General features: G+C 39.6%; 1 protein-coding gene across 6 annotated transcripts in view; it reads left to right on the forward strand.

The window, feature by feature from the left end:
* The window catches only part of FHOD3 (formin homology 2 domain containing 3), a 407821-nt gene that overhangs the window by 59939 nt on the left and 333527 nt on the right, over positions 1-14355 (forward strand). For all 6 annotated transcript variants that reach the window (XM_075084393.1, XM_075084397.1, XM_075084392.1 and 3 more), the window contains exon 3: positions 969-1033. In XM_075084393.1, the coding sequence (XP_074940494.1) occupies positions 969-1033 (65 nt within the window). The remainder of the gene's footprint in view (positions 1-968; positions 1034-14355) is intronic.

Below are 14355 nucleotides of genomic sequence, written 5' to 3' on the forward strand. Positions count from 1 at the left end.
TCACAGAATCACAGGAGGGCCGAGGTTGGAAGGGACCTCTGGAGGTCATCTGGTCCTACCACCCTGCTGAAGCAGGGCTGCCTAGAGCCAGTTGTCCAGGAATTGCATCTTTAGCTTCAGAGAAGGGAGAGAGAATATGCTGCTGTATGGATGGAAAAGACATTTGGCTTTTCTAACTTTCCTGCCTTCCATCAAGTGAGCAAGTTTGGGGGCAGAGGCAAGGTGCTGGCTGTGTCCTGATGCTCGTTTGTGGGTGGAACACCTAGAAATCAAGAACAATGCTCTTGTCCAGATTGAAAAGATGCATCTAATACCAATTTGTCTGAAAAACAAATGAGAAATGTAGCAGCTAACAAATGAGACTGTAGCAGAAGTCATTCTATTTAAGACTATGATGAAACTGAGACAGTACCAGTGTGAAGGAGGACTCAATTTTGCTTCATGCATGAAAAACGTATCTATCCTGGTGCTTTTAAGAGTCATTGCAGGCACATGAGCAGATTTGTGAAAGTGTAAGCAACTTCTTGTTTGACTTTGGGTTTTTTTTCATACTTTACTATGCCTACCTTTAAAATAGTTCTGTGAAAATTAAAATGTGCGGTCATCCCTTGGTACTCCTCTAATATGGATTTCTAGAGAGTCATTGTGTTGGGTTGACCTTGGCCAGCTGCTGTCTTGCTCTCTGCCCTCAACAGAAGGGAGGGAAAATAAGATGAAAAAACTTACTGATTGAGATAAAGATGGGGAGATCACTTACCAATTATTGTCATAGGTAAAACAGGCTTGACTTGTGGAAAATTAATTCATCACCAATTGAAATACAGTTGGATGATGGAAACAAAGACATAACTCGTAACACCTTCCCTCACCACCCACCCTTTTTTCCTAGCCTCAGTTTCACTCCTTCATTCCCAACTTCTCTACGTCCTCCCTACACCTTTATAAATTTATTTTGTCTTCTATTTTAGGAGGGGCAAGAAGCACAGTATAATTCTGAGGACGCAGCTGTCGGTGAGAGTCCATGCCTGCATTGGTAAGTGAAGTTCCACATGCCTGAAAGAGAACAAATAAACAGAATCCATCTCTGAGAAGCAAATCTGGGGAGCATGAATAAGGCTTGCTGTGTTCCAAGTTAAGGATAACAGCCAATAAATTGATTTCTTCGTTGTGTTTGTTGCGTGCTACAATTAGGTTATATTAGTTACATTACCCTTAAAGTATGTTAAACGGCTCAGGAAGTATAGGATTTTACAGTAAAGCATGATGGCTGGGGTGTTTTGGAGAATCTTGGATTATCTATCTTGCCACAGCCTTTGTGTGTGCCTGAAGAAGACTCTGTTCTGAATTGGGAAGGGGATCTGAAGAATTGTTGGCTGACAGCTAATTACTGCATTTTAATAGCATGTAATGCTTATTACTTCACATCTTGCAGATCTTGGTCACATATTTGTCATTATCACAGTGTTAATGCCTTAAAAACCCTGGTTAAGACAATGCTGTCACGAAGAAAAGTCTAATGAAAGTCATAATTTGCATGTCGTAAGAGCTTTAAGGTTGCATAAATGGAGGCTGATGTGCTGTGATGGTGTTAATATGTTCTCCAGTGTTCTGCAGAGCAGTGTGTTCACAGAGTGTTAGTGGCAAAGCTAATGACCATGTTCTGGTGATATTATGGTAGATGTTATGGGTGGCTGGTTTAAAAAAAAATAAAAATCTTATATGTAGTGCCACAGTTGCCAGTTCTGTATCCAACTTCTCTGTAGCAGATTCAACACCCTAATATGTATAGCTTGTAGTTGGTCTTGTTTCAGGAGGTCATAGCTGAAGTATTGAAATATAGATACTTTCCTTAAAAGGAGGAGGAGAAAGTCTAAGTTTTATATTATTTCCACAGTGCTACTGCTATTGGAGGATTCAGGCTTTAAATACAACTAAACTTCTTTCCCCTGCCTCAAGGACGTGTTATGAAACAGCCTTTCTGGGAATTTGAACTGAGTATAAGCAACCTACAGAATTCCTCGAATACCTCCCATTGAGAGCAATCTCTCGGCTGCCTCACACAGGAACAGATTTTCCTCTACTACTGTTGGCTTGAGGAAGTACAGCAGAGCAAGCCTACGTGTTAAGTATTAGCGGAGAAACAGAGATGCTATGAAGTCTAGGCTGAATTTATAAATGTGAATGAAATTAAGAACAGCTTGGAGAAGCTTGTTCTCGTTAGGTCTGGGAATATATTTGCCAAAACAGATGGGTGCAGCAAGACAAGATTTCATGTTTCCTGGATTGAGGTTTTATAAAAACAATTTTCATGTAAAAATTTTTGTCCAGAGTGCAGCCATCGAGGAATTGGAGCACACCAGGTTCTGAGCTTCCACGTGTGGTTGCTTTGTTGTTACCTGTTTGCATTCAAGCTCAGTGTGGGCAATTAAGCGTATTACTGTGCATGAATTGTAATGGTTCCTGTATGAAAGTGTGTTCCTTTGTCAGGTGCTGTTACTCTTTGGCAGCGGTGATGCATTCAGTGGTGAGTAGAGGAAGCCAGGCTGCAAAACTTGAGTCCAGATTTCAAACTCCTAAAGCAGAGGTGTGTTTGGATATGGGCTTTTGGCTTGGTTCGTTACAGGCAGAAAAGCCAAATGCAAGATCTGGTTCTAATTTCCAACCCCCCTGCTGAAGTTTAGATTTTTAGGGTAAGTTTTTGTTTCAGTCCATAGCTTGATGTAATGTAGTTTCTTCTCTTTTCTTTTTAATTTCTACATATCAAATGCATTTATTTTTTTTTTTGGTATGAGATAGTTTGAAAGAGTCGGGGACACTGCGGTTCTTAGTACTGGCCTTGTTTGGTGACCTGTGCCTGCCGGTTAAATTTGTCACAGAATAAGAGGGTTGTTTCATTGGCACAGTGGGTACTTTTCTTCATCTTGTGCGTACTTTCACATCAGCTGCCTGTTAATGTCTTATTTTGAAATAAAAGCATTAGGTTTAGAGGTTGAAGGATGTGTTACATATTTGGAGTAGAAGCCAGGAGCTAGAGGAATCTGAGATGGTGTTACGTGGAATAAAACTGACTTGCTTTGGCTGCTTTCTTTCAGTCCTCACAATATCCTTGGAAGGCATTGTGGTTAGCAATGTTACTGACTCTGCCAAGTCCCCAGTAGGTAGCTAGGACTGCTTTCTGAGATTGTGGTTTGTTCTGTAGTGTCCTTGCTGCAGAGTCTCCTGTCATCCTTGTGTTCAAGGTTTTACTTTTCTTTGTAGAGCTGAGAGGTGTAAAGAAATACCTTTCCTGTTATAAACTCTCCCATTCGGAAGTTGGACCAATATTTTTTTTCTTCTCCCTAACATGTTGTACTTTTAAATTGTGGGAAATACACAAGTGTTTATGTTCAGATGTCCAGATAAAGTTTTCTGTCGTTAGTGACTTCAAATCTCTGGGGAATCCATTGGGCTTTGGTGTCAGAGGATGTACTGACTACAGGCCAATATTTCATGAAACTTGGGAAAGTTTAGCAAGTCCCATGTCCAATGTGGTGGGTTTTTTGGTTTTAAGCAGGGCAGAGAAGGAATAAAGCTCAACAACTGGAGTGCAGAGGTTGTTAGTAAGTAGTATTTTTTTGCTCTATCACATACAAGTCACTCCTAAACATCTCACTCAATACCTTCTTCCCCCTCCCCCCATTTGAGTTCTTGTCTTACATTCACACTAAGGACTTTCAGCATGGAGGAACACATTTTCTTTTAAATATCACTCTGCTTTTTCCCATTTTAGCTTGGTCTTGATTAAATTGTTCAGGACTAATTAAAAGGTAATTTAAAAATAAAATTTGGTTTTAATACAAACTGCAATATTTACAGTGTTTTTTAATATCGATAATATTTTTGTTCGTAGAACATAACTAATGGAAAATTATAGATGTACTTTTGTACTTGTTGATGTTAAAAGACCTTAGTGGAGGAAGATCAATCCTTAAATCACAGTGTCAATTGGGTTTTTTCCACAATCTGTCAGATTTGACCTTTTATTTAAATTAGATTTATTGTGAGTTAATACACTGTGGGAAAAGTCTTTCTGGTATTTTTGGCAGCCGTTTGACTTTACTTGTTTGTATTTAGTTGTGTCTTAACGTAATTTTAATTTGTATGTATTTAACAAACGGGGCTCAGCTGAAGCCTTGATAAAGTCCAATGTAAATGAGGATGTAGCTTTACAGGGTGAACACCAACAGTGCCAAGAACTTTAGTCCCTGAAACTAAAGGGAAGCTTTTAGTGAGAGCAACTCTTTGACAGTGCAGTTTTAAAGATGTTTAAAAGCTCCACTCATCCTGGAGAGTGACTTGGTTTATTGATTACATCCTTGCTTGGACAGCTCTGTTTGCAGCTGCTGCTTCATTTGTCTGTTCATTGCTTCTTGGTAGTTTTCTCTCAAAATCTGAGGGGGTCTCTGAGAGAAAAGGCACCATTTACTCTTACATATCTGGATGCAGTATTTAGCCCAAGAGTCCCATGTCCTCTTTTAAAGCACTTACGCCTGTGATGGGGGATCGGGAGAGCTGCTCCCAATACTGACAATGAGGTTTGGACAGAGACCCATGACAATGACTTAGAATGATTCTACCAAAAGTAGTTTGACATAACCTTCAGGTGCTCATACGGTGTAATACAAGAAGAATGCAAATAACAAAGGTTGATGTAATTCTGAATACATGCATTGGCTTGGGATTGCTCAGAGTGCCGTAGCTTGGAAGGTCAGAAAATGTTACAAGGTATATTTTATATTTTACTTCTCCTTTGTGTCACTTTATTAATAAAAAAGCCAAACCCAAAACAACGCCCCCAACCCTCAAATGGTAATTTAAAACGTTTTTGCACTATAAAGTTATGGTTTTGTATGTTTATAGCCCCTCTCTGTATTTGTGCAAAGTCTTTCCTTTATCTGTCTACAGATTAAAAATAATTTGCATAGATATATGCGTGTATTATGTTTCATAGCGTGGTCCAGCAAGGTCCCTCAACAGTATGCAAGTACATTGTTGCAAGAGTCTTGCTAAACATGTAATATAGCTTCATTATCAGTCATTATAACCATTTTATAATCCTGTTCTGTTGGCTTTTGGACAAGGGCAGTTGCAGATTTACCAGAGCACAGTGCTTAAGTGACATACAGTGTGCCCGGCCTTCCACATCCTTCCATGGGTGTTCAGCGGTGGGTTATAACCAAGTATGTGACACAAGAGCTGCCATGCCGAACGGCAGCTGTTTCTAGCCCCTGCTATCAGGGCATCTGCTTTAACTAGCAGTGTTAACACCAATAATGCCTTTTCATGCAGCTCTTTGGATCGTCTTTTTGACATCCTCTCATGGCCATAAATATCTCCTTGAGCTCCTTTTGTTCCGGGATACCTGAGGGAAGCCGTAAGCTAGTTGTAACAAGGAGGCTAGTAGAAGCCAGCTGTTTTTATTTGCCCTGTAATGGCTGAAGTATGCAGCTAGTCCTTTTTTCCATGTACAGTTTTCCCTCTGTTATCCATTATAACATGACATAAACATATCCGTTGTTGCATGTATTACAGCAGATATGATTAGGTTCTGCAGCTATTTATGCATCTGTTGAACCTTCTGGGGACCTGTCCCTCCAGGTGCTTGAGATGCAAATTCCTCCCCAGTGCAACCACGCTGCTTTCACAAAGACAAAGTCATGTCTCAAGTCTGTAACTGTATCTGGCACTTGTTGCAGAGAAGTTAAGGTACACAGACAGAAGTGGGGAAAAAAATGTGGTTTGTCCTCTTGTGAGTATAGTATCAAAGGGTAGAAAAGCCAGTGAGATTCTGGTTAAGGAAGTGTGTGAAACAGTGTCGTGTTTCGTTCTCTGAGGGCAGAGTTAAGCTTGTGCCTACAGCCCATGTATTGGTACGGTCTCACTTGAGATGCTTCTTCCTACAAATATCATTATCGTATCGCATCTGTCTGGCACACGTGTGTGTGCTGCGTGCTGGAGTAGAGTTCTCACAACCATGGACACTGTGAAGATCCTCTAGTTCATACTTTAAAACTTTCTGATTTCTTTTTTTTTTTTGAAGGGCGTAGCTTATTGAGGTTAAAATAAACAGCTTTCTTTTGTTAAGGGAGTTTCTGAATACACTAAAAAGAGTCTAGTTAAGCTTTTCTAAAGGAAGCTTAATTGTGGCACTATGAGCTCTTTATTTGGGCAAGCAGTGATTGATACGTTCCAGTGAAAGTCTCAAGAAAGGTGCTTTGGGTTGTTTGGAGGGCATTTTACAGTTTTCTGTTCAGTGTTAGGCATTCCTAATAGAAAACATTTTCATTTTGAGAGAGGGAACATGTGGAGAGCATTAGCAGTTCAGCAAAACGTGCAACCGATTCGGATTTAATTTAAAGGCAACAAAAGAGGTGCCTTGAGAATTTGTCGGAAGCGCTGTGGTTTTGCCTTCTTTGCGCTGATGGTAACGAGAGAGAGAGAGAGAGGTGAGTTAAAATTGCTTTATCAAATATCATCTTAGCATAATTGGGACAGAAAAGATGGTGATTAATGGATTTAATAGTGCTGCACAGCGATCCTGCATGCGTTGTGGATTTGTAATCATGATATGCTTCCTATGACTCTCGCTGTAACATGGTAAAAGTCCTGGCTTAAATGAAGATAATAAACAACATGTTTATTAGATGTAAACTGACATCACACAAATTGAAAAAATGTGAAAAGGAATGCCAGAGCTTGGGGGGATTTTCTTTTTTTAAGGGTTAGGCTTTTTTTAATGGAATAATTTGAGTTCTAGTAAAGACAGTGCACACAGTACTAGGGCCTGCTTCCAGATGTGATCAGAGATACCTGGTTCAGCTCTCTTTCAATTTGAGTGAAACATGAAATAGCTGCAAAGGCTATGATAAAAATACCCTTTTCAGCTTTTTAGGATTATTTAAATTTTCTTTCCTGAGAATGTGGAACACAGATGCTGTAAGTAAAATCCTCTGGTTCCCAGATCAGGTTGCTTTGTGAAAATCTATTCATATAAATAACTTGTGGTTTTGCTCTAAAAATGTACACCTCTTTAAACTGAAATGTTAGACTTTTGTACTCCTTGTGCATGCTTTTAGTCAGCCTCATTTGTGGGGATGAACCACAGTACTCCCCCATAACCTGTGATTTGCCTTCGAAGCTCACTGAGAAACCTCTGGGCTGGCCCCGTAGGATTTTAGAACGTGTTTGAGATAAGGCAGGGAAATATCCAAGATTTGTTTCTGCATATTTAATTTAAATTTTAATCCTTAAAACAGGCTTTGCAGCAAGAAGAACCAAGAAGCTGTAGAGCAGATAAAGCCTTCATTAGCAGTGGGTTGTTGCTTTAAAGCAGTGGATTCCTGTTTTAAAGGGGCTTGTTCTATGTTTGAAAGGACCGCTGTGGAGTGTGCAAGTGGGATGCTTTTCTCATCTTGGGAAGCTTTGTGTTAAAATGTGAAAGCTTATCTGACTCTACTCACACCAGGAAGTACTGCAGAATTGAGTGAAATGTCTTTGAATTGGAATATCCTCTTCCTGACTTTTTTTTTCCTGACAACTTAGATTTCCATAGTAATTCCCTTCTCTCACAATGTGTAAAAATTTACAAGGGAAAAGGAATCTACTTTTGACTCTTAAAACTTAGTGAGATTTAAAACAAATCTTGTTTTTAAACAAGAAAAATCTTTAATCATCTTCAGCTGTACATTAAAGGAAAACATCTCATAAAGCCAGGAAGGAAAATAAGTAGTATGATACTTCGCTTCCCACCCCCCAACACAAGCCTATTTAGACTTGTTTCAGGTATTTTTAAAATTACTTATGAAGTACCATATTACTGATATGTGGGGTTTTTTTAAGTGGATTTTTTCCATGCAGTCTAAACACCTGCCTTTTTGAAGATGAAAAAAATCTTAACAAAATGCAATAACACTTTTATTCTTTGCATATTACCATCTACCCAGTGGTTTTGAAGTACTGTATATCTGCTGATGAATAAAGTATCACAAAGAAGGAGGACTAAGTTAATTAGCAAATTAAGTCGAAATTACTGGACTATACTGCGATTGCAGTTTATAAAATTTCAAGTCTAAAAGTCATGTTGCTATTGTTAGGACTAGATTTACCACTTATTTGTCATCTAAATAGGAACAGACATTGTAAATTTAACCTGTGAGATGAGTGAGAAGAGTTTTGTAACATTTCAAACTGTTTATAACTGCTCATAACGGACCCCTCTGGAAATAACTGGTGACAACAGTAGAAGTTACTATGATTAGGTCTTTGTGAATTTGGTTGGGTGGTTGGTTTTTTTTTTTTGGTGGTGTTTGTGTCTTGTTTTTGTGTTTTGTGGGGGTTTGTATTTTATTTTCTTTTTTTTTAGTAAAGCAAGCAAATAATTGATTATTTCAATAGATGATTTAGACATTTGTGAACAACTTCCATGTTGTTCAGTCAGATTTTGAGAAATACTTGCCTAATAAATAAATGAGCGCAGCCCAGGAATCGTCTCTAGATGTGCCTGTCGCAATTCTAGAGATGTTGCCGAGGCTGGTCCTCTGTGACCTGTGGGAGCTCTTTGTGGTTAAATGTTTCAAGAAGCCTCTGTGGGTGTGCGGTGGGCAGGGAGGGTTTGGAGAACCACATCAGTTTCAGAGCTGCAAAAACTCTGTGATCAAGGCAACCTGTTCAGCTTGTTCTGCTACTGATGCTGCTGCATAGCTGGGGTTTTGCAGGTCCGCATTGAGGTGCGAAGCTCCCCATTAGCTTGTACTTGATGTGGCCTTTTTCTCACCTTGGGGCTTGTCCAGGCATCAGTCTCTCCAGATCACAGCTGGTGACTCTCAGGTCACTTGGGGGGGACTTGTGTGGCTTGCTGAGGGGTGGCTGTAGTCATCCTGCTAAGAGATCTATAGAAATCATTACTGCTGTATAGCTAGGTATGAATATGACAAACTTGGTTTTACTTCATCATAATAGTCCCCAAATTCTCAGGGGGGTAGCCTAAATTTAAGTGTAGGAATTTTTGTAGTTTCCTTAAAAGGAAGACAAAACCCCCAAATTTCATGAAACCTGGTACATCAATAGCTGTTGTTAGTTTTCATGTAATTTCCCTTTTTAGCTATTTGCACTTTCTACTTCATAGACCTTTGTATTGACAGACCAAGCAGTTCTGATTGTTATGGTCTGTGTTTAGACAGTTGAACTTATTCTGCTGTATGCTGAAGCCCTACGTGTTCAAGCCCTTACCTAGGGGGAAGAAAAAGTTATGTTCATATTAAATATCTTCAAATAAATCAGATTTACACTCAGAAAAGAACAGAATTATTTGTTTCGTGCTTCCATCTAAACCTGTTCTGTACAGCAAATATAAACCAAACAAATGAATTGGATTCAGATTAGTTGTTTTGAAACTGTGCACCACACAGGCCTGTTTTAAGCTTTATCTTGCAAAACTTGTTAAAGTAAGCCAAAATTAAGCACCTTAAAGTATGGAAGAGTAATCGGGAGCTACTATTCTGGGTTTGGAATAGGGAACGTTGGCACGTCTTTGGGATGTTGTTCTCAGCCCTGCCACTGATATGGCCTTGTTTGTAAGGAGGGTGGAGGGATGCTGATTTTGTTCAAGTGGAATTAGGGTAAACATAATTCCGACCTCCCTGAGATGTTCTAAGATGCATGGACAAAATTTGCTTTGACTTACCAACAGTCTCTAAGCATGTATACTAAAGATTGCATTAGCATTACATTTATTAGTCTTTGTCTATTATCTTTTGTGTTCAGAAATGTGACATTCTTCATATTGCTGAGCTCTAGATTTTAGCTCTGGACTTGCTGAAATTTGCTGCATAATGATCCTGGAAGTGGCTTCAGTGCAAGTCGTGGCTCTCACTTCTCAGATTTTTTGTAGAGAAAGAACTAGATTAGTGATGTTTGGTTTTCTATAACATACTTCTACTGTAATGAACAGAAGTGTTGTTGGTTCATAAAGCAAGGAATCCATTGTGTGTAATGCTTTGAAGTGGAAGCCTGCAAAAGGATAGAGTTTTAGCATATGGCGAAATTTGTATACCCTGTTTAGTACTAGCGAAATACTAAACAAAAACTAAACAAAGCTGAACAAAAACCTCTGCATGTCTAGAGGATGTCTGGGCTGTGGGAGTTGCTGTGGAATAAATAGGGAAACATTTCCTCACTGTATTCTCTCCTGCGTGGTGGGTTTTTCTCATTCATTGCATGTCTGTTTTCTGCTCTCTGATGGACAGTTTATATCCATTACTTGTCTATCATGTAACATAGATGAATGCATACTCTGGTATGCCTTACGATGATCTATTTCATATTAGCTTAAAGAAAATACTTGCATGTCATTGAAACACGGGACGTCAGGAGATGTATGTTTGAACATTATCAGTCGGCTTTGGTCTGTTTATCTTTAAAAATGGTAAGCAAAATGTGCAAACTCATGGTCAGTGATGCTTCCAACAGATGCCACTTGCTAACTTTTTGTGAGCTCGCTGCAAGGCCGAGTATATGGGTTTCATCTCTTCAGACCAGGGCTATGTTATTTAAGTCCTTATACATACTGAAAGGAGGGTTAAGTTTTGTTACCACCTCAAGATCTTACAGTGAAAGGTGATATAAAATACATGTAATTTTCTAACACTGTTAGACTGATTTTTTTCACTATGGTATGTAATGTTAAATGCACTATCTCATAATTCAGCAGTCAATAAATAGCTGCTCTCTGTCGAGTTTTCATCGTGGCATTCAAATAACATGTACTGTGTTTTCCTTGCCTTCAGCTATCCTATTCCACTCTCATTTGTAGCCTTTTCATCTTTTTTCATGTGCAACTGCCTTTATTTCTATAGAAATTCAGATTATTTAATTTGTAAATTGTGTGTGTCTCAATTTATTTCTTCCTTGAAAGAAATACTCCAAAGGCTGAGGAGCTTTAAATAGGTGACGCAGTTCCCTGATGTAACAGATGTTGTCTTCTACAAGACTTTTAACAAGGCATTCACCAAATCCACCCAGTGTCAAGAAGAAAATATGTACTATAATGTAAAATCTTGTGATGGTACCTTTGGAAGCATTTAGATAAAATGCTCATCTTGGGCTCAGAACATGACACGGTTAAATGTGGTCATCAGTAGTGGAGGAATCCCACCTCTGAGTGTCATTATGGTTTTCTACTTGTATGAGCTTGATGAAATTGAGGATATTATGGTATCTGTGTCTGGAAAAGGGAGAGAGATATGGGATTTTGGTATATAATTGGTGATATCATAAGCATTATTAAGTATTATATAATGCAGAAGACTTATTTCACAGCTTTTCATGTCTTCAGCTGTCAATTATAATCATGAGCTGCTCTCTTCTGAGTTTTTTTGTTGTTTTTAGTGTACTGTAATTATGTATTTTATTTTAATAATCTGTATGTTAATAATAATAATGGCTTCTTTAAGTCCCTTTTTTCCTGCTTAAGACTCATCAAGGAACATTAAAATTTAAGCTTCAAAGAGATAAAGTTACAACCTCTTAATTTAAAACCTCAGCAGACACTACTTTGGCTGAGCAGCATGCTGTTGTAAGTAGTAGGATATCATAAGCCATGTCAATTCATATTTAGCAGTTTGGGATGAGTCTGGTATGTATGAAGTTATTTATCAGGTTTCTTCTAACCTTTCAGATATTAAATATTTAGCTCTGGTCTTACTGTTAAAACATGAAGGGGAGTTTGTTTATAAACTGTATGCTCTAAAAATAAATAAATAAAATAAACCCCAACCAGTTTCTGAGGGTTTATTTCTCTCTGTGGCTGTTGACAAGGATTACAGTTCAGCTTTAAGAGCCATTTACAACTTCAGTATATTTAAAACTGGCATATCAAGTTAACTTGTTGCTGTGCTGAGGAGGACAATATCAATGTTGGGTGTGTTCCTTACTTCTTCCATAATCCTAAATTTAGGTTCACCGGCCATTTAAGAGCCTGTTCAGCATCAAATGCCACTGGAGAGATTTGCTTACTGCTTGACTTTGTGTGAAACAGGGACAGCTGAGAGTGTGGAAAGCTTCTCGGCAGGTTGGGCACGGGAGGAAGCCTGGGATTGATCTCACCGGTGCCCGAGGGCTGGGGTTTTCCTCAGCCCTTTTGGCAGTAGATCTTATTCCACAGGGTGTGGGGGCCCAGATGAGCTGTTCCGGGCAGGGGACGATGGTGATGATGCCTGCAAGACGGCAGCCAGCTGTCACTGCTTTTCTGCCTCTTGCTGCTTAGAACATGCATGAGTGATTCCCTGTAACTGCATCAGAAACACATTATACTTCCCTACTTTTTTTCTTTTGCTGTCATGGTGAAATGCTTGGTGTTGCACTGGGGAAAAGCTTGCTGTAGAAAATGTGGGTATGTTTGCATGAAAGGTCCAGCATCATATGTAACTAACCTGAAAACCTCTGTTAAAACCCTCTTAAAGGAGTTCTGCCATCTGTTGTTCACTTCAACAACAGTATATTAAAATTATTTTTTTAATTAATCACAATGTATTCAAATTCCCTGTATATTAAAAATATTTGAGATCCAAAAAGAGTAGGTGAGGAAATAAAATCCTCCCTGTATCTTTGTCGGAATAGCCAGGTACTCCTGTAATATGTCCGAAGGTTGGTACAAGTGATGAGTACACAAGCACCTGTGGTTATCCTAAATAACACACTGTGGGACAGTCTGATAGCAGTGACAGGGCATCCTGGGTTTTCACTCCGAGGTTAGTGGTCTGCACATTACTGTCACCATGGTCTTGCTGTCCTCTATTGTCTATCTGTACTTTAGGTGTTGTGTGTAGTTCTCTGTTCTGTACATTGCATGTTCCAGGCTCCTTAGTCAACATTCAGTCATTTGAATATTTTTACCAGGACTTCAGGGGGAGTTTTCCTAACCTAACAGCTATAAGGTTGTCTTTTAAAGCCATTAAAATATATATAATTTGCTACCAGCTCAAGGATCTAGAGGAGCGTCTGTGAGGTGGCAGCACCTGTTCGACTAGCTGCCTGTTACTTTGGGGTGCTGGGTACCATTTCCAGCTGGCCCCTGGGGATGCTTGTCCAGAAGGCAGGAAGTGTGAGCAATCCAAACACAGAAAAGGCCAAACAGTTCCTAAATTTCCCTGTAGTGAAAAACAAAATGCCAAACAGAAAAGCATGTGCTATGCAGAGCAAGGATTTTTGTAATTGTATCTGTTTTATGAAGACTCAGAACTCCTATTTTTACTCTTTTAAAAAAAAAAAGCCCCCAAGAAACCCCAAACAAAAACCAAAATTGCAAAGTGCCCAAAACCAAAACCCCCAAACCCCTAAAACCTCAAACCCAACCACAAGAAAACAACACTGACTTAGCTCCTCCCTCTTCTCTGCTTTCCTCTTTTCTCTTTTTCTCTTTGTTGCAGGAAATGAGTAGGAGCCTTACAAGTGTAATTCAGCTGATAGGGAGCTTCAAGGCGCTGGGTGTAGTTCTTTTTTGTATTGCTTGAGTTGCTCTTAACCACCATGGTGTATGTAGGAAAATAACGTTGCTTCTAGGTGAACCTTTGCTGCTGTACCACAGCCACAAGTCCTCCTCTTGGCAGCCTCCAAGGCAGCCAGGCATGCAGCTTGGCGGCTGTATTAGCCACTAGGCTCCCTCTGTCATCAGTGAGCAGAGTCTGTCTAGAGGCCACTTTGGAGCATCTCAGTTATGTTCCTGCCCTGAATTGCTCTTGTTCCATTGACCATAAAGGGACCAGATAAGGGAGAGGAACTGCCTGCCTGAGGGTTACTCATACTCTCTGTTGTCCCTTTCTGGTTTGTGTCTTCAGAGTCCTGATAGCCATTCTTGTATGACAGCAGCTTTTAGTGAAATCTGGTTCTTTGCCAAGCTCTGAAAATAGTTGCACTGATTTCTTTTTTTCCTAGTTTCTGTTGGGATCCAATATGCAATTTGTATATGTAAATTTACTTATTGGAATAACTCCTCTGAAGTTATGCTGGAATGAAGCTTGGTGAGAGCAAGTAAGATTCAGGGATTCAGGCTATGAGTTACTTCCATTGGCTCTAATGCCCATCATATGGGCAGAAGCAAATGGTGACAGTGCCTGCTCTGTGGCTGCGCCCAAGCGCTTTGCTAGCACTGAGGCGGAAGTTCTGGATATTGGAGCACAAGTGTCTTTTCTGGGCAAATCCTGTAAGACGGTTTGGGGTCAGAGTTGGTCCATTCTACCCTTATGGGGCACTGGTCTTACACTTGAATGAGGTGGCGCTGTGGAATAATTTGTACCAGGCTGCTTCCTGGAGATCAGATTT

This window comes from Phalacrocorax aristotelis, chromosome 2 (genome assembly GCF_949628215.1).
Source record: "Phalacrocorax aristotelis chromosome 2, bGulAri2.1, whole genome shotgun sequence".
Classification (NCBI taxonomy): Eukaryota; Metazoa; Chordata; class Aves; order Suliformes; family Phalacrocoracidae; genus Phalacrocorax; species Phalacrocorax aristotelis.